We start from the raw sequence: 21,591 nt of genomic DNA, 5'->3' as shown, positions 1-21,591 counted from the left end.
GTATAGAGCCGAGGCTATAAACAATCAAAGTAAAATACACCTTCAAATAGTCTTGAGAAATGTGGTTTCAATACTAGAAATCTTTGTGATAGCCTTAAAATTTATTTTCATCTTTAATTATAAAAATTAAAGCTTCAAAAGTAGTGTAGATCGAGTAGATCTATGAAAAGTTGAAAATCTTGAAAATTGACAATCCAACAATGCGTTACAAGATGCACTATTTCCAAAGAGTGAAATCCATTTTTTTCTTATGTCCATGTATCTTGATTTCAAGATGATCCATTTGAGGATATTTAGGCCTAAAACAAATCTCTTCTAGTAAATGTTTTGAGGTGGCTTTAATTTGATTGTTTAGAGCCTCAGCTCTATATAAACTTTTTTTATATTTAAAAAGTATAGAAAATAAGATGTCTAAATAATTTGATACAAGATGCATTATTTTTTAGCACTTAAAATTTTTTTTTTATATTAATATATCTCGAACTCAAGATAATCAATTTAAGGGTTTCTTAATTTCAAAGACTCTTTTCTACTGGATTCTTAAAGTGCACATACTTCTACAGTATAAGATTGCAAAGTGCACCATACTTCTACAGTATAAGATTGCAAAGTGCACCATACTTCTACAGTATAAGATTGCAATTACATATTAGGAGTTGGAATTGGTGTGAAAATATCCCCCCTTGACCGACCAAACGACGTGTTATCCTTTTATCTTTCACCAGTAGCATTTCTTCACATGTTGACGATACAGGAACCAACTGCTATTCCTGCAGCGAAGAAAATTAAATAGAGCCACCTCCTCTGAAAGGTGGGGTTTCATGTTTCTGACCTAGCTTTGACGGGGTGCAGTTATAGCGCAGACAGGATCTCAAAGTGACGCTTCCTCCTCTCTCCGTGATAACGGGAGAGCATTACTGCAACAACACGAACTGCCTTAATGACCGCAGCAATAAAAGCAGGGCACAATGTTTTTGCAAATTGAATCTTTTGGGTTGTTAATATTCTCAGTTGGAAGGTTTTCATACCGTTGTCTCTTTTGTCCAAGATTCTTGTTGCTTTGATTGATTGAGAGAGAGAAAAATGAAGTGGATCTGTGAGAATTCGTGCGTGCCAGAAGTCCGGCATTTGGGCATTGCGATCAGCTTTGCGTTTTCGTTCTTTATCCTGAGGTTCTTCTTGAATGCTTTCGTTTATGAGGTATTTATTTTTTCTCCAGGAACTTAATTGCATTTGAATTGATTCTTTTGAAGTTTGGTATGGGTTGGCTTTCTTGCTTTTTTGTGAGGTCTCGTGGCTCCTGATTATAGGATGGGTGCATTTTTTGTTACGAGATCTGGAAAATTTTGGTTTGTGCTTCTAATGGTTCTGATTTATTATGATTTTAGTGCGTATTGTGATCGTGATTTTGGGATTTATCACTCACAAGTAAATGTAATTAGGCTGCGCAATATAGTTTAAAGATTGTGTTGATGTGAATTGTCAAGTGCTGCATCTAGAGTCTGCAGAGTGTAGTGCACCTGATACAGCATTTTGTAGGTCCTATTTGTTGGTGTCGTGTCTTTGGATAGCAAGTATATCCATTTAGAAGTTGTTTCATGAGGTTGAATTTGAAGCGAACACTCTTAATGCAGTGTTTAGTAATAATGCTTGTGTTGAATTCTATTTAGCCAAATGTTGTACAGTACTATGGAAATTCCAAACAATAATGGAAATTCATCTTTATCATATGTAAGGATGAGATATCAGCAAGGTTCAATTACTTGGCTTGGGCTTGGGACTTGGGCCCTGCCTGAGCTGAGTATCTTGGGGGAGTCCAAGTGGGCTTGCCTGAGTAGTGTACATCCCAGAAAAGGGTTAATTTTATTTAAAAAAATAAAAAAAATTGTAAAAAAGATGAAAAAAATGGTAAGAAGCGAACTAAACTTAAACAGCGTTAAAAGTCCAAAAAATATGGAAAAAATATATAAAAGATGGAATTTATGATTGTTATATACCCAATTTTGTACCTTGGGGAAGCTACAAAAAAAAAGCAAATGGAAAACTCACAAATCATCGTGAGAAACATAAAATCTATATATAAAATAGTTATACATTGATTTAGCAAAAAATATAAATTTTTTATGATTGTTATATACCCAATTTTGTACCTTGGTACTCGACTTGGCAAGGTGCCAAGTCCGAATCGACTCGGTCGACTAAACTCGGCTGAGTTTCTGCTATCTGGTTTCAGAGTTGCAGAGCTCAATATTAATGCTCATGATGTTCAATTGTGTGGGATTGGTGCTAATTGGTAAAATGTTCTGTACCTGAATTAGTGAGCAATCTATTTAGACAGAAATGCCTTTTTTGGTGTGAAGATACTTTTTGAAGTGCTCACTGGTATTATACATGTCTAAATTTTTTAGTGCAAACAGATTGAAATTCCTTTTGTGGGATCTTCGAAATTCACTTAGTCATTGATAATATGGACTATTTGGTTTGCAGCTCTTCACAACTAGATTGAAATTCCTTTTGTGGGATCTTAGAAACTCAAATAGTCATCGATAATATGGACTATTTGGTTTATTTGCAGCTCTTCACAACTAGTGAAGAGTTATGCTAGGTTATCATAAATGTGAACAAGTTCATGAGGCGATCATCAGAAATAATATATTCTTGCTTTCTTTGTCTTTGGGAAGATTGCATGGCTTCTTAGCTACCGTAGCATCAGTATTGGTTGCTCGAGTTTGCACCTGCTGTGTCTCATGACTTGTGATTTTTCTTCATAAATTTATCAACTTTTGTTTATTCCATTTTTTTATTTTTAGTAAAAAAAATTATCATTGTAGAAGAATGTAAATAAAATCTTATACAAAACCATAGTTTGTGAGATTGCTGTTGAATATAATAGAAGTTTATCATTGACACAAGCTTTGGATTCTTGGATGTCAGGATTTGTGCTTAGATTCTTGGATGTCAAGATTTGTAGGGTCCAAGGTCTATAGGGTTTTTCTGAAAGCATACCATAGTTATGTGTGGCATATCTACACTTAAGAATTCTATGATGGATTCTGTTGGATGATGTGTTGCTAATCTATTGAGTTAGCAAGTAAGAAATTTGTCCAGAATTTTGTAAGAACTCTTGAGAGGTGGAAACTCGAATAAAATGGTATCATTTTGTGCTTTGCATAATTCATTTTCTAGAACATGCATGTCATTTGGTGTTTTTAAACTGATTTTTACTCAAATAAGTTATTAAATTGTTTTTGCTATGCTATTCTTTCCATGGAAGCGCCACCCCGCCCCCCGCCCTTTTTTTTTTTTAAATTTAAATTTTGGAGGATAAGGCCTCATGGCCAACAGTTGAATCTTTTTGTTCCAGGAATGACCTCCACGGGGGGGATATGATCACAAGCTACAGATTCTTCCTGCGCCACCACTTATCTATACTAGATACAAGAAGAGTGCCCTTCCCATGATTATATACAGACCTTGCTATGAACATGGAATCTAGAGTTCTAATTTTGGGAGCTGTCTATCCTGGAAGGTCCAAAATCTCTTTTGGGTAACCAAGTTGGAATCCATGCTTAAAAAGGAACTGATTCTATTAAATGTTGTTTGTGTTATATATCAGTAATCTACAATGAGGGAACCTCGAGACGCAACTTAGTTGTTGCTCCAACCTATACACTTTAGGACCGTCCTTTATGTGATATGCCTTTTGTCTTTGTTTTCTTTTACGACTACAGTTGTATATCTTGAAAAAGGAATTAGTAAAATACTGTTGCTGATCAGGAAAAAATTCAGCAAAGTAACAAACTGTTTGGGGGTGTTTTCTACACCTATAAAATGAAACTGAAAATGACTATGTGGTCCCTGGATAGGGAAAGGATTCTTGAAGAAGGTGAATGATTTGCTGCAGAGCTCATGCGCCTTTATGGCAAACTCGACATTTTGGGTTAAAAGGTAGCTGGAAAGATCCAAAGTTGGTAGAAGGTCTGGGATAGTGTGGATTTAAATTAAAAAAGAAGTGCGTTCATGATAGCCTATATGAACCTGCTGTGGAGCCATGAAACTCACAAGTCCACCTTTGCGGTAGACTTAGAAGCTTGCAGATGGGAGCTAGGAGAGTTGCAAATGAGGGAGGGAGTCTTAAGGAAAAGCTCACTAGAACCATGTTTGTAGTTCTTGGAGAATTTGGGGGACTAGGGTCTCCTATAAACATTATTTGTACTTCTTCTACAGAACTCAAGTTCACCTTTTGCGCAGAAACAAAAGATGTAGTGCGCCTTTGTGACAGACCCAATGAATATGAGAAAATCGAAGGGAAAGTATAAAATCAAAACAGAGACTTTAGAAATTTTTTGCAATGATTTTAGATTGGAAATATCGGAACGTGAGAATTTTCGGGAGTGCTTTATGGTTCTGTGGCAAGTCCAGTCTACCTTTTTGGCAGAGAAGACAATGCAAGGGGATCGAAGAGGAAACTTCCAGAAGGTTCTAAAAATCTTTTGGGGCGTGTTTGATTTTGTGGAACTTTTTGGGAGCGGGAGACCCAAGTTTGTGAATGGGAGAACCAAGTTCTACCAAGAAGGGCATGGAAGCCAAAAAACGGGAGGACGGCCTTCCATGCTCCTCTTAAAAGTGCGTCATTTGTGGTAGAGCGACATGGAAGCAGTGTCTACCAGAAAAGTGGAAGAGGGTGTCTCGATGGTTGTCTGGAATGGGATTAATGATTTGGAAAGCATTTTGGCAGGGAAAATAAAGATTGAAGACAGAAATTGAAGGAAAATGGAAAGTCGTCTAACGGAAAATGTGTTCTGGAAGGTGACTGTAATCTCTTCATATCTTGAGGTTCATAACATGTTTTGGAAAGAAATAAAATATAGAAGAAAGGCATCTTGGTAAGAAAGTAGCAAGTCATGTTTTGGAAAGATCAGAAAGACAAAATACTATTGTTTCATCGGTTTTGTAGGGGATCCCAAGGAATAAGTCCATCTTTGCAGCAGACTTTCCAAATATGGAGTTTTCCTTCATAGAATCAAGACACTTCAGGGATATCATGGTAGATGAATTTTGCGATGTTTTCTCAACTGAAATATGCTCTAGAACATGAGTTTGAAGATTGGATACTTGATAAAAGGATTGAAGACTTGAATAAGAAGTTTTCAAAGCTCTAGAGAAACATGGCACTCATGAGTAAAAGAGATGTCTTTCTGGGTCATTTTTCCAGAGAGAGCTGCATGACTTTCAGAGTACATATTCTCTGGAAATCTTGCTGGAAATAAGAGAGAGGCTTTGAATAGTGAGACTGTGAAGAGAGACTGAGACAGGAGCTAACCAAGAGATTGAGGAGCAAAGCTTAAGGATTTCAGAGAGAGAGTCACAATCTTTTGACTCCCTAGCAACAAACACAAGGTATACAGGGTCCATATCAATTCCTGGAGTTTGATATACTGTAAATTTCCTTTCTTTTGCGTTCTTTAATGTCTTTGTAACCTGCGGATCAAAGATGTTCCATTCCTTGTAAGTAAAGTCGTATGTGAAAGGAACAAGTTGCTTACGAGCGCTGGGAATTCTTCTCAAACACATGTGTTAGTGAAAAGCTCTTGATTAGTATGCGGTCTTGAGTGAGTTTGTTTGCTGGTTTTTTTGTGTTCATTCTCTAGGTATTTGGAGTCATATTTGTCTTCAAAATTTTCGTAGTACACATTTTAGTGAAACACTAACTTACTGCTCAACCTCCAAGGATTGAATCACACATAGTAAACTACCTAAACATTCAGAAAATAGAGAAAGAGAAAAGTTGGATAGGCATCTTTTGGGCAGTCTGTAGACTGTCTTTATTCTTTGGAACCTTCTGATGTCAAAGCACTTGATCGTGGATTTCCTTTGCTTCACCTATATTACAAACTTTTTAGTAGCTGGTCTCCAGATAAAGTGTACACTGGTGACCGCCTTCAACACTAAGTAACGTACATCCGTTTATCATATTGGGAGTTGGAGAAAATTGTGGATCATTTGTCTTGAAGTCCCCCTTCTTTGGAGTCACCTTTTTTTTTTCCCTTCCCAACATTCATTGAGTGATACTATGTTGTAGATTAGTCTGGGATCGACAACATGGCCTTGACTCCTTGTTCGTTAGGTTGCCCTTTCAGGAGTTCAAAGACATGAGCACTTATGGCCTTCCCTGTGACGGATTAATCATGCCTAGGACCTATTTTTTCCTATTGGCATTCGAAGCTTAAGATGGCCACTCCATTGGAAACATAGGTTTTTGTTCGGAGGACTGAGGGATATATGGTTTCCTCTGTTTTCTGAATGTTAACTTGGGACCTCGTGAGAATGGAACTCTTAACATCATCGTGCGGTGCCCGCCATTTGACCACCTCTTGAGGGATATAGTTTTGATGCAACGATTCATCTCTCCAGTGCCAAAGTTGAGTGTTATTTGATGTTTGCTTACCTTGTTGGCATTTTCATAGTTAATGTTGTTGGAAAGGAATAATATAAGTTTTAACGACAAAAGAAATGCATTTTTTGTATATAAACACACTATATAAAAATACATATTGTTATCCTTTCTTATAAAGAAGACAAAAAAAAAGGGAGACCATAATGTTGAAGCAAATCAGGGCCACAATCTCAACATGAGCCAGATCGAGTAATGGGTTTTGGGGATACTTTATGAATTATTTTTAAGATTAATGGAAGGAAATTGCAAAGGAAAAGCTACCAAAGAGAGACCGGGCGTACTGAGTGGATTCCATCTCTTGTTACTAGGAGGTGCCAACACTTGCAACTCAAAAGCGTTTGCATCGTCGTTTCAAACCGGTCATGAATAGACTGGACTGCCAAACTGCAACTGCTTATGAGACCGGTTATTCTCTCTGCACTCTTGCTGAGCTTGACAAGAGAGTTGCTAACTCAGATAAGCAAATTGCCTCCATTTTATCTCGATCATGTTTGATCAATGGCTATCTTTTTTCATTGTCTTTCCATCTAGTCTTCCCCCTATTTTAAACAATGTACCGCTTTGTTATGTAAATGCAATAGATTTTTTTGAAGTCGTATGTAAAGACCAAAGTAGTTGGAAATGATTTTGAATCCTAATTGTTTTAGGAATTGGAATCACGGAATCGTGATCGGCTTAAAGATTGCTGTTTTCGAAATCAACATTTGTACAAGAGGAATCGTGGGAAATGAGATTCCTATTTTATAAGGATCGAGATTTGACGCAAATGGAATTGAGATCCCTACATAGATAGAGTCACAGTTGCTAGCTCTATGGAATTGAGTTTCCGACCTGTTTGGAATCGACCAATATGTAATCAAGATTCCTTCATTTATGAAATAGAGATTTTGACATCTTGGGAATCAAGATTCTTGGGCATTTCGAATTGAGATTCACACCAATTTGGAATCCAGATTCATAGCAATTTGGATTCAAGTTTTCACCCATCTAGCAATCAAGATTTGTAATCCCTATATAATCAAGCATCAAGAAGACACATGGATAGTTAGTTTTGGTTATTTGTTCTACTTGGCAATGAAGTTTTGCCAAACCTTTTATAACTTATTACCAAAACAATAGCCCGATAATGCCATACTTATTCATGCACTCACAAATGTCCACATTAAGTGGACAGAACTCAAGCCATATGTGCAAGGGGCAATTAGGTTAAGGCATTGCATATCCTTAAAATCACATAGATGATGTATATGTTGTTTCCATCACTGGTTACTCCAATGATCATTGGGTAGGAGATCTTGATTTATGCAGGTCAATCTTGGGATATTGTATTTCTTTAGGAGGAGATATCTTGGAGTTGCTAGAAACCAAAGTCTGTGGCACGATCAACTATGGAGGCTGAATATAAAGCATTTTCAAGCAGTGTTTGCAAAGATTTCTTGGATACGAAATGTGATTGTATTACTTATAGCGTACAACTGTCCATTTATTATGATAATTGAAGTGCACTTGCTTTTGCAGCTAATCCTGTTCTTCATGACCCCGCTAAGAACATAGAGATTATATTGCCATTTTGTACATGAGAAGATAGAAGTAAAGACGACTTTTACAAATTATATTAGCGTTGAATATCAGATTGTGGGCATTTTCATCAAAGGGCTTACTAGTGAATGGCATCACTTTCTAAAAGACAAATTGTGCATGTTTAAGCATGATGACAATTTGAACGGGGAGTTAAGACTATGTATCGTGACTTTGTATCATGTATCATCATCATTATAGCCTTTTTCCAATTAATTGGGGTCTGCTACACGAATCCTCGTCCGTCACTCTGCTCTATTAAAGGCCATACGCTCAGTGAGGCTATAAGTCCCCTTAATCTTTTCATACTGCTTCCAACCACTTGCTTTTGGGTCTACCTTTTGCCATTTTCAGTCCTTCCACTTGAACAAACTTGCACCTCCTAACAGGTGTTGTACTTGGTCTGCGCCACACATGGCTAGCCCATCTAAGTCTACTCTATCTCATCTTATCGCCTATTGGTGCCACACCTAAATTCTCCCTAATGGATTCATTTCAAATTCTATCCCCTCTTGTCTTCCACTCATCCATCTCAACATCCTCATCTCCGCTACACTCATTCTATAGATTTTTTTTTTTTTGTCCGCCCAACATTCAGTCTAATAGAGCAAAGCTGGTCTCACAAATGTCCTATAGAGCTTGCCCTTCAGCTTCATTGATATGCGGCGATCACAAACTTCGAGTTGCATATCTCCACTTTGCCTACCTAGCTTTAATTCTGTGTGCGACATCTTTCTCAATCTCTCCATTTTCTGGATTATCGACCCAAAATATCGAAAGTGTGGTCTTTTTGTACTTCCTGGCCGTCAATCTTAAATACTTCCTCATATCTACTCATATTATTACTAAACTTGCATTTTATATACTCTGTCTTAGTTCGACTAATTTTAAAACCTTTGGATTCTTGGGCATCCCTCAAAAGTTCTAACTTTGAGTTGGCGCCGTTTCGGGTCTCATCGATTCAAACTATGTCATCTACGAACAATATGCACCACGGTACCTCATCCTGTAGGTGCCTAGTTAAGTCATCCATAATTAAGACAAAGAGATATGAGCTTAATGCTGACCCTTGTTGTAGACCTATTGTCACTGAAAACTCACTTGTCTCGCCACTAGTTGTTCGTATACTAGGTAGTGCTCCATCTTACATATCTCCCACCAAGTCGATGTAGTGTCTGAAACTCCTTTCTTTTTCAATACCCGCCAAATCAAATCACGAGGTACTCTATCATAAAGCTTTCTCTAGATCAATAAAGACCATTTGGAGGTCTTTTCGCTTGGCCCTAAACTTCTCAATCAGTTGCCTAAGTAGGAAAATAGCCTCAGTTGTTGACCTTCCTGGCATAAAACCAAATTGACCTTCGCCTTAAACTTCTCAATGACTCTCTCCCAGAGCTTCATAGTATGGCTCACAAGCTTGATTTCTCAATAGTTCATACAATTCTGTATGTCTCATTTGTTCCTGTAATTAGGTACCAGAATACTTTTCCTCTATTTGTCTGGTATTTTCTTTGTTCTCAACACCTTGTTAAACAGCTTCGTTAGCCAGTCAATGCCAATCTCCCCCATGCACTTCCAAACCTCTATAGGGATATCGTCTGGTCCTTAAGCCTTTCCTTTCTTCATCCTTTCAAAGCTTCTTTCACTTCTGACATCCTAATCCTATGAATGTATTTATGACCTCTGCCCTCATTTGTACCAACAGTTCCTTCTACCGCTATGTTCCCATTGTGTTTGTCATTTAATAATTTTTGAAAATAAATTCTCCATCTTTTGTTGACCTCGTCATCCTTCACCAAAACCTTTTGATCCTCGCTCTGAATGCACTTAATATGGTTTAGATCCCTACATTTTTTCTGTCATTTTTTTGCTAATTTGAAGATAGCTTTTTCACTTTTTCTTGTTCCCATTTTATTATATAGAATATCATATGCCTTAAGTTTAGCTTTACTTACTATTTATTTAGCGTTTTTCTTAGCATTTTTATATTTTTCCAAGTTTTGATCGTTTCTATCACACTGCCAAGTTTATAACATAATCGTTTTTCATTAATGGTCTTCTGAACCTCATCACCCCACCACCAAGTTTCCTTATCAGACATTCTTTTCCCTCTAGATTCTCCTAAAACATTTTTTGCCGCCTTGATACAATCAGCCATCTCATTCCATGTTACATTGACATCATGTTCAGAGTTCTTTTTTCCTTCTTCAACTAATTTATCCCCAAATAAGTCTATGTTCTCATTTTTTAAATTCCACCGCATAGTTCTTGGACACCCTTTACGAAACACCCGTTCTTTTCTATTTCTTTATGCAGATGTCCATAACCATAAGCCTATATTGGGTAGTCAAACTCTCTCCTGGGATAACCTTATAGTCTTTACATGATGGTTGATCTACCTTCTTAACTAGAAAAAGGTCTATCTGGCTTTTATGTGATCCACTTTTATAAGTTATCAAATGTTCATCTCACTTTTTTAGAGTAAGTGTTTGCTATTGCTAGGTTGTACGCCATAGCAAAATCCAAAATAATCTCACCCATCTCATTTCTTTCCCCAAATGAATATCTCTCATATACCTCTTCATGTCCTCTACTATCCTTCCCTACATGACTATTTAAGTTCTCTCTTAAAACGGTCCTCTCTCCATTTGGTATGTCTTGGACTGTTCCATCTATGTCCTTTCAAAATTGTCTATTAATTCTATCATCTAATCCTACTTGCGGTGCATAAGCACTAATTACGTTAATTATTTCTTCCCGTGATACAAATTTAGTTAATAAGAGCCTATCACCTATTCTTTTGATATTAACAACTTTATCTTTTAAATCTTTGTTTACTATTATGCCTACGTCATTTCTATTATTATCCTTTCTTGTATACCAAAGTTTATACCCATCTCTTTTTTCAGCTTTTTCTCTTTGCCATTTAGTTTCTTGTAGACAGGCTATGTTTACTCTCCTTCGTCTCATTGTATCCACTAACTCCATATTCTTACTTGTAAGCGTTCCTACATTCCAGGTGGCTAGACGAATCCTAGTCTCTTGGACTAGCTTCTTTACCTGCGCTCGTTCAGAATGTTGCGGGAACCCTTTGCTATTTTATTTGCAATGTAGTAGTCCTTCATGCTAAGGGCATTTGTGTAATTTTAGATAACCTAAAATCCAGCCACGTTACATGTAATAACATAATGAAGATGCAACCCCAACTCTTTCTTTCTCTTCTTATCCCTCTCTCGTTCTTCTTGGTGACAGAACCTCACACTTGTCAGGTTGACTTGTGATGGTAAATTCCAAAGGGTAATATTGGACCTCTTTTGGTGGGTGGTAGTTTGAGGGAAAGCAATGACAAAGAGTTGATGATTTATTTAGTGCACCTACATGTATGGGCTCAGAAACATAGAACAGAAATGGGCGACAATTGGTAATAGAATGACGCTCCAAGTTACCATATGCTGCCCATGGCACCTCCACAATGTGTTTGAAGAAATTTGGGGGAGCATACCAAGAAAGTGCCAGTGACCTCAACCACCTTAGGCGTGAATCCGTTGAGGAAGTAGATGCATTGGCAAGAGAAAGGGGTCTCTAATCTAGGGAATAAAGGAATAAAATACCTTTATTTAATTGATCGACAGTTCATGTGTAGCATTTGATGTTCATAGACTCAATTTTCTGAATGGAATGATACTTACATATCACTTTTTTTATTAGTGAGATACAAGCACCAAGCAAAAAAGAAATAAAGAAATAAAAAGCCAAAAGCAGATACACTCCTTTTTATCCTCGAAGTGGTTTCTTGTTATCTATGCCCACCTTATGATAGAGGGTAATTCCCTCAATGTTACTAGTTTTTTAGAGGGTTCATGGAGGCTAATGGACATCTTGGAGTTGGCAATTAGAAGACATTCTCATTTCATCGTACAACGAGGGGTCAATTCAAGGCCGACATATGACCATGTAAAGGAGTAAACAACAGTGTTTCAAAAGCGCTAGGTGGCGCCTAGGCGGCCGGGGGGGGTCTAAGTTGCCCAGGCGGGCACTTAGAACTTGGGCGACCTAATAGAAAGAAAAATGTCTCTATAGTCTAACAGTATAAGTATAACTGTATAACAAATAAGATTTAGGGATTTAGGGCACGTCAAATGTATAGTACACAGATCCACATAGCACTAACTTTGATTGCTCGATCTCCAAACTTCCACCTCTAAGATGTTTCTAGGGACTAAAAAATCTTCTAAAAAACCTTCTAATAGATTTATAAAATATCCAAAACTGAATCTAATATCAATGGGTGATGTTTAGATCAATTTCTCGTAACTTTGAGAAACCCTTCGATCCTATGGAAATCACCAAAAACTAATTTTTTGGGGTTTTTCTCTCTCTAAAATAGGAAATGTCCTGCCCATTCATGTGATGTGGCGCAACTTTCCTCTTTATCCTCTTTCCTTATTTCTACTTTGGTCTTTCGCTTTTGCCATCCTTTTACCATTTGCTATGGATCCATCATGTTCGCAAGTTGTGCAACTTGACCTCTGGGATATTTTCCGTCAACATAGATGATAATTAAAAGCTGGAAATATTCATTTAAGTTTGCATAATTGGATTGTCATCTACACTCATAACGTGTGTCTGTTCTTGTCTACTCGAGATATTCCATTATCAAATCGACTTGTGTATGCAATTCATTGGACATAAGACATGTCGAGGGACTTGGGTTACTGCTGGCTACCAGTTTTCTATGTAAATCAGTAGAGAATAGATAAATAGTAGTTAAATTAATTTTATTGCTGCTGGACGATTATCCCTTCAGTTGATCCAGTGACATTTAAGCACATGATTTTAATCATTTCATTAAGAACCTATGACATCTCATGAGTTATGGAGTATAGAATGTACAACGACAAGCAGTACAAAATTGCAACATTGTAAATGACACCCTTCTTTTGTGAACCCCTTGAGTACCTTTTAAAGCATTAGAATGTTCTTCAGATCTAAATCTGTTGAATACATCTGCCAGTCTTTCATGATTGGTTACATATCACGTGTATTTGTTCAGCTGCTTGTAAATAACAATTGATCTCTATATGCTTTGTGTTGTGGTTTGGATTGGGAGTTTAGGGAATTGTGCTTAAATTTTTGCTTTGCATGATATGAGACCTTATTTTCACTTCTATAATCCTATTGACTACTGTATTGATGCTAATCCATATTTGGCCTCGATGCTAAACTATTTGGCCTCAATGCTAAACTATCTACCCGTCATTACTTTAGGAACTTTTGCTATCCAAATGCACATATATGCATATATTTGTGTCAAAATTTATAATTTATTCCGTTTGAAATTGAAACTATCGCAAGTTCGCAACATACCTTTTTATATACAAACATATCACATGTCTCAGCCTCTCAGGTTGAGAATAAACTTATTCAAAATTTTGAACCATACAAAACATTTAGGAGTCTAATAGGCTACTGTAAGGTCTCCAACTCTCATATTCTCCATATTCCATATCCACAAGGCATAAAATAAACCATAATAACATCCAAGTCGCCAACTCTCCAAGTCATCAACAAACTGACTTCCAAAACTATAAAAAAACCAGTGAACCACACAACGAAATAGTCCAAAAAGGCAAAAAAATTACAAATCACATAACTAAATAAAAATCGTTCAAACTCCAAATGTCTAAAGCTCAAACCAAGATGGTGCAATAAAGTATTAAAGTTACTTCAAAAGAGGAGAGTAGACAATCAAGACATCATTAAGTATCAGAATCATCATCTTCATTGCTTTCATCTGCATCAGAATTGAGACCGTCATCATCGGAATCATTACCCTCTTCAACATATTCCTCTTCTTTCAAAGATTCTTCTGAATCTGCCTCCTCTTCCTCTATCTCCCTCCGTGAAGTACCAGTCGAAGAAGTTGCTCCAGTGGTCCTCCTAGGATCAGAAGCTTGCCCCGAAACCTCCTCGACCATTTCCCATGTCAAACCCTCCCAAGGGAAGACCTCCTCAGTACCAGGTCACTAACTAGCCAATGTGAAGCATCTCCATGTGTTTCGAAAAGATAGGGTCCTTCTTTAGCTGGTTTTTCTTCTCCTCGAACTTTTGATTCTCTCTAACAAAAACCAAGTCATTGAGCTTCCTTTGCTCAAGCCTATTTCTTCTCTTTGTAGGCACCTATAAGGAAAAATAATGCATAAGTAACTACTATAGGTCTATGATCTTCTTACCTTTTATGAATCTATATTACAAACTGAATATGAACTTATAAACAAAAAAAACATATAAAATTTTTTTCCTTTAAAATAGTAAAATAGTAAAATACCATCTCAAACGAACTCCAATTGCTCTCACAACCAGAAGAGGTAGTTGTCAAACTCAAGATCCGCATAGCCATCGTCTGGAGGTTTGGAGTGCTACTCCCATGTTGTCTCCACCATTGGGCTGCAATATGTGGGCAACCTTTATAATTAATTTAGGAATTTAACATTATCAGAACTTGAAAGAAAATTATAAATTTATATTTTATAAAACAAAAGTACATAAGTCAAAAGAATATTACCTGGTTCGTCTTTGTTTCTTTGCCTTAATACCCTATCTTTCCCAAATGACATCAAAGAACACTTGTACGAAATTAGCTCTTCAGTTGATATCTTATCTTGGATATTTGGATCAGGAACTAATTTCTCAAGGCACTCATTAAAACCATCCATAATTACCCCTTTTGACTCAATATCTGCATCTGCATAAAAAAATTTGGAGTTCAAGTAGTACCCCGCTGCATGCAATGGTCTATGGAGCTGCCTATCCCATTTATCATCTATAATCTCCCAAATTGAGGTATACGTCGCTGCATCATTGCCCAAATTCTCTGCAATCTCATTCTTAACCCTTTCCATTGCATCATATATAAAGCCCATGGAGGGCTTATCAGCATCAACCAAGCGCAAGACCTTCACCAAGGGAAGAAATACTAATATATCATACTTCCCCCTACGCCAAAAATATTTCGAAAGAATAATATCTCGTGTCTTCCCTTGGCATCTCTAGATCACTTACACCTACTCCACTCCTCTGAAGCAAACATAGACCTTAATGCGATCCTCCTCTTATACATGCTTTGTAAACTAATGTAGGCAGTGGCAAATCTAGTGACCCCAGGCCTCACTTGGTCTCTCTCTTTTATGAACTTGTGCATCATGCTAAAGGTAAGTATGTGACTGTATATGAAGATTGGAACCTCCTTAGCCTTAAAAATAATTCCTTTAATAGGAGGCAATTCACCAATTTCCTCAAGCATAAGATCTACACAATGTGCATCGCAAGGAGTCTAAAATATGCGAGGCCTCTTTTGCCAAAGCAAATGACCTGCAGCTAGATTGGGAGCAGCATTATCTGTGACCGCTTGAATTACATGTTCTTCCCCAGCCTCCTCAATACCCTTATCAATGAAAGAAAATATATAATGCCCATTATGAACATCATTGGAAGCATCGATTGAGCATAAAAAAACTTTACCGGTGGGACAATTTACTAATAAATTCATGTTACTCCTCCTCCTCCTATCACTCCGCATATCTGTCATCAAAGAAACCCCAAATTTAGCCCATCCCTCCGTATGAGTCTTGAGATATTCATTAGTGTACTCGACTTCTTTCTTCAATAGTGGCTCTCCAATCTCATAAGGAGTTGGAGCTTTCAAACTTGGCCCAAATTGCCGAATTACTTCCAACATTGTATAGAAGCTATTCACCTTGGCTCTATCTTCCTTTTTGAACCTATTTTCAATTGTCACCTGTTTTTTCCCCTTTCCTTTACCTTTCTCAATTACTGTCTCAGGGGTAGGTGTAAAAAAACTATCTATAAGCCCCCTCGTACGAGCCTTCTTAGACCCAAAAACCCTCTTGGTCTTAGAGCTCTGTGTACCAACCATAGCTACCTCTTCTTCCCCCTCTTCATTATCCTCTTCTTCAGTTTCAATATTATCATAAAAAATATGAACCCTTGACTTTAATTCTGTTATATTCTTTTTTTTTGCAACTGTTTTACTCTTTTCAGTTTCAATGTACTCCAAAATTTCTTTTTTTACAAGATCTGAGACTTTCTTACATGGGGTGACATCACTTGTAATATTGGCAAGATGTTTCTTAAATCTATTTATGCCGGCATTAAAAACATGTCAATAGAAATTGCACATAATTTTATTTCTGTCATTCTTATCCAGGTTAACACAATATGTCTATCCCGGTTCTCCACCCGTAGTAGACCCCGTAGAAGACATCTCAAATTGAAAAAATAAATCTCAAATAAAGATTACAGACTGACCTTTTCTACCTCTGATCTTCGATGTTGGTTTTCTCAATCGAGCTACGAATCAACTTAAAAGTCTTCTAATACCACCAATAGCACCCTAAAAATAATTTCAATCAGAAAAACAAGCGTTTTCAATCCACAAGAAGTACTTTCGATTCTCAGCAATTGCTTTAGATTCTCATAAATAAGTTTAAGATTGAGGGTTTTTTGTTTTTTTTCAGTTTGGGGTTGAAAAATAAACCCCTAAACTTCTTTTATACAAACTTGGGTCAAAATGACCCCCTTTGCCCTTTTGGGGGAAGTTTTTTTTAAAAAACTCGTAAACCGTGCTAGGCGCCTGCCCAGGTACAGCCGCCTGTGTTGGGGCGTCCAGGTCAAGGCATGTGGAAATTTGTTTTTGGGCGCCTAGGCATCGGGAGGTCCGTTTTTTTAAACATTGACATTTTTTTGTACTTCTCATGCATGTTGGATCTCATTATTCTATTCCTTTGCAGCCATTCAAGTGTTCATATTTCTTATGATATATTTGATATTTTTTCTGTAAGCAAGCTTCATTTCTTGAGTGTTAGGTTTAGGAAATATATTTGATTTGTGAAGTCAATGAACACCATTATACCCTTAATATTTTCTGACGTGTTGCTATACATTAGTTTTTGACTTGTTGTATATATGGATATTGAATTTTATCAACTAAAGAATAATTTCTTTTCAGAAACTGGCAATCCATTTTTTGAGCAATGGTATTGCTCCCTTAAAGCTTGATGCAGCTAATCAGGCAAAGGTTGTAAAATTTTCCGAGTCTATGTGGAAGTTAACATATTATGCTACAGTTGAAATTTGCATCCTCTCAATGATTTATCAAGAGCCATGGTTCACAGATAGGAAACAATTTTTCGAGGGATGGCCTAATCAAGAACTCAAGTAAGTAATCCTCCTTTTATATGTTTTATTAAATGATGGACAGCATTACAAGACTAAAATTGAATTCTTGATGCATATATCATCATGATATCATGACAACATTTTTTTTTGAGAATATTCACTTGTTTTTCAATAAAAACGAGTGATCATGATAGGCAACATTCCGAGACTAAAGCTGAATTCTAGATGCATATATCATCATGATGGACAGCATTCTGAGACTAGAATAACTTCAATTCGACATGCTTTTCTCCATTGCCTAAGTGCAATTTCCTCTTCATCTCAATGCCCAAAATATACACTTTTTAAAATTGTCATCCAAAAAAGGTTGAGATGTGCACTCGAGTAGTTTTAGTTTGCATGGCTTTTGACTTATCTGCAGTTGATTTTTTTAGGATTTGGAAGCGTTAGTTCTTTCTTGGATGCTGGAGCTTCCTGGACTTCTAAACATTACCAAGCAGAATTTATTGCCAAAAGGGACTTATTGTGTGGTTGTGCATGCATTCCTGGAGAAACAAATGATGTGTTTGTATATGTGGATATGTTTGTTTATTTATTTTATATGTTTTCATGTGTGTATATCTGCGCAGGGATGTATACAATAAACACAATTATGGATATGCTATATAGATAACATACAAACATGAATTATATATATATATATCCCCAAGATTTTAAATGAGGTTACACTATCATTATGGATTTTTCAAATGGAAATTGAGTTATGTGTCAGAGTTTAGTTCATGGAAAATTGACGTATGGTTGTAGGAGTATGGAGTTTTATGTAAGGTTGCTTAGAATGTTGATGCTTGATGAGTTTTATGAAGAATACAGCTTGTAGTTGAAAAGAAGATCTAGGAGAATTTATAAAGCTTAGGGGTGGGGATAGAGCTTTGGGAGAGTACCTGCTTTTTTCTGATTGTTGATGACATCCTTTGATTTTAGCCATTCTGTGAAAGAGGGTCTAATAGTTATTAGTTAATGATTTATATGGGGTGCATCTTTAGCTGGATGTCTTCCCATCCAAAAGAAAATTGGAAATATCATTCTTAGCCTGCATGAAGTAAGGTACATTGAAGAATGAGAACTCATGAATCCATTGTTGGTTTCCACAAATCATATATAGTGAAGATGGATATTTGGGACAAGGAACACTTTATAGAGATAATTCTCATGGATGTGATATTTTAAAGTATGAGTCAACCATTAGCCAGGGTTAGAAGGAAGAACAATGAAAGATTGATTTAGAAACTTCTGGCCTTCAAGAGTCTAAGTGAAGACTAGGGTGAAAGCTAAATGGTTTGCCTTTTGTAGTGGATGTTGTAGTTTAATATTATCTGTTATCTCTACATGTAAGCGAGGCCTTAAAGGTCATTAGGGTCATTCATGAAATGTGCGGATGATCAGTTACTATGTTGTATGGTGTGATTAATGGAGGTTACCACTTTGTATGCTGCACAAAGATTTAAAAAACGGGTGACCAGTCTGTTGCAATCCAATTTTGACTGCCCATATTATCAGAAGAAAAGTAATTATAAAAATTTTAAAAACATTAATAAAAATTTGTAATCAATCTTGAGCTGCAAATTAGGCATTTCTTTATTTCAAATTTCGTTAAATTGTGTTTTGTTTGGGAATTGTGATTGACCAACTGGCAACATGATCAATTATCATTGTTGTCTAGGGGTATTTAATTACTTTGATTTGGTTAGCAATTTGTTGGTGGTAGTGTTGTGGTGGTAGTTGATGTGATGGTGTGAAGGTGGGGGTAGTGATTGCTGTAGCGGAAGGATGATGGTGGTGTGGTAGTGGTGGTGGTGGAGGTGGTCGTGGCAGAGTGCTTGTGCTGATGCAGTGGTGTTGATAGAGGTGGATTTATGGTTGTGGTGCTGGTGGCAGAGGTGGTGGTGGTGTAGTGATGGTGGAGGTGGTGATTGAGTTTTGTTAGACCAGGTGATGGAGTTGTGCTGGGTGGGTGGAGCAGTGGTGGCTGTGGTGGTGGAGCGGGTGATGTAGTGGTGGTGGTGTAGTGATGTGGTTTTGGCAAGAGAGAGAGAGAGAGATTGGATTTTTTTGAAAAATTACTCCAAGTGGTTTTTGCGAAAAAATCCAATTTGGGAATTATCTTTTGGGCTATAAACCATGAAGATCTTGGGTGCTTCTCCATGGGGACATTTTGAAAACAGGAGGCGTATTTTGTTTTCAAAACCCATGCATGTCACTTGAGCTGCCTGCTGGTCCTCCCAGATCCACACACACACCCACTGGTGCTTATTAGGAGTTGAATTTTGAGGGTTGCTTTCTCTGCAAGCCTGGGCTTGCTGGGGTTGGTGGCGCGTGTTGAGACAGCCAAGTGCAGGTACTACTTTCTTTCTCAGGCCCCACTGGGTTAGCATAACCCTAACTCTGCCAATGCCTGAGCCTTGCTAAAAGGCTTAAAAGTTGTTCAATAGAAGCTAGGCCACTGTTATTATCATCGTAGGGATTTTCTAAATGTGGTCCCTTGGGCGACAAGCCAGACTTGGTGCCATGGAGACTCCAACCTGTTTATTGACCAAAGACAAACTTTCACTTCTTCATGGCTTTTCTCATTCAAGCATGTTTGCAGAGAGGTAAATGATTTGGCGGACAGCCTGACAAAACAGGTTGCAGTGTGCTCTCGCTTTGAAATCCACATAGGCCTGCTCAATGCTTCCCAACGCTCATGATGATTTCCTCAATCTGGATGTTGATGACTCTGCATCTGCACCCCCACTACACGGCCTCCTCTCGCTCCAATCTCTCTTTCCCTTCCTTTCTTAATACATCCCATTGTATTTTTCTGGGTGACGTGCTTCTAATTCTTGTTCAGGGATGCCTGATTAAAGACAACTTCATTCCGCTCTTTTCTTTTCTTCGCTTTCCCCTACTTCATGGCCCTTTGCCTACCCTCTATGTTTTAAACAGCAGGGTGGGGACATCTTCCTTTTATTTTATTTTATTTTATTTTTTTAATGAAACTGCGTTTTTCATAAGCTGCAAATTCTATATTAATACTATACCATCAACTCTTATCTTCTAAAAGGTGTAAATTAGAGAAATAAATAGAAACTTAAAAAATAGAACAAGAATAAAACATCTTGAACAATATAAACTAGAGAGTATAATTCGGAGTATATAAATAAAATGAAAACTTAAAAAATTGTAGAACTAAAATAGTAATTCATGCTAAAACAACTAGATAACTCTAAGGGATGAGTATCTATGTCAGAAAGGAATCGAGAAATAGGAGGAATAGAAGATACAAGATTAGATAAAACTTTAGATAAAAGCTTAAACAACTAATGAGGTTGTAATTTTGCATAACTAAAAATAAAAAATAAAATAAAAATAAAATACATTGATTTTTCATATATTTGAAATTACATTGATTTTCATTCAAATTAAATGGTGCAATTTTAATTTATATATTTTATTGATCAACTAAAGCATCATACACTGTTTGTGCCATAATGGGGATAAGTGTAAATCAGGTTGCACTAGAAAGGGATCACAAGCTGAGTTGTATATATTGAAGGAAATTTCTCGGGGTGGGGAGGGCCTGTTGGGTTTTGTGGCCGTTAAAGGCCTGGAGAGCTTGTTAAAATGATATGCAGTGTTCCAAAAAGTGGACCACCCAGCGCCTCAGCGGATCTGGGGGTTGGGCGCATCGCCCAGGCCTAGGCGCCCTAAAACGCGGTGGTCCCTAGGCGCCCACCTAGGCACCTAGGAAACCACCTAGGCGGCTGCCCAGCACCCTGCCCATTGGTAGAAATTGCTTTTGGTGGGGGCATTTTTGGTCCATTGTTTTTGTACTAAAGGGCAAAAAATGGGGGTTTTAGGTCCATTTGAAACATAAAACTTATTGGAGCCTATTTTAGAGGGTTTCTCAAAGTTATGAGAAATTGATCAAAACATCACCCATTGATATTAGATTTAAATTTTGATGTTTTATAAATCTATAGGGGGGTTTTTAGAAGATTTTGAGTCCTTAGAAGCATCTTTGAGGTTGAAGTTTGGAGATTGAGCAATCAAACTCAAAGTAAGTGATTTTTTTTATTGCATGTATAAATTGCATTATTTTGAGATGTCTTGTTCGCGTTCTAATAGGAGTGGTGATCCCGGTTGGAAATATGGCTACAACCCAGATCTTAATGATTACCAAAAGGGGTATAAACCGGTTCAAGAAATATCTTGTCAGTATCAGGGGAAATGCTGCCCCATGTAAAAAGACTCTTGATGCTGTTAAAAAGGAAATAACCAATTTTTTTAATATGGTAAAAGTAACAAAAGGTGAGAGA

At 37.1% G+C, this 21,591-nt stretch overlaps 1 protein-coding gene and 1 long non-coding RNA gene across 3 annotated transcripts in view; one reads left to right on the top strand and one right to left on the bottom strand.

Annotated features, from left to right (window-relative positions):
* Positions 1 to 774: 774 nt before the first annotated feature.
* Positions 775 to 21,591, top strand: part of LOH2 (LAG1 homolog 2) — a 67,107-nt gene continuing 46,290 nt past the window's right edge. For both annotated transcript variants that reach the window (XR_016053517.1, XM_011623014.3), the window contains exons 1-2: positions 775 to 1,200; positions 17,064 to 17,272. Coding sequence is in view for 1 of the 2 variants with exons in the window: in XM_011623014.3 (XP_011621316.1) it covers positions 1,084 to 1,200; positions 17,064 to 17,272 (326 nt within the window). In the remaining variant the exon portion in view is untranslated. The remainder of the gene's footprint in view (positions 1,201 to 17,063; positions 17,273 to 21,591) is intronic.
* LOC148782418 (uncharacterized) lies at positions 8,164 to 14,493 on the bottom strand. The gene is made up of 2 exons (XR_016053518.1): positions 14,364 to 14,493; positions 8,164 to 14,215 (listed from the first exon to the last, which is right to left on the bottom strand). It is a non-coding gene; the product is annotated as an uncharacterized LOC148782418 (long non-coding RNA).

Source organism: Amborella trichopoda, chromosome 4, assembly GCF_054954075.1.
Source record: "Amborella trichopoda isolate Santa Cruz 75 chromosome 4, AtrichopodaSantaCruz75HAP2 v2.0, whole genome shotgun sequence".
In the NCBI taxonomy this organism is placed as follows: Eukaryota; Viridiplantae; Streptophyta; class Magnoliopsida; order Amborellales; family Amborellaceae; genus Amborella; species Amborella trichopoda.
The sequence above is the reverse complement of the archived record's forward strand: the minus strand, read 5'-3'. Positions and strand labels throughout refer to the sequence as shown.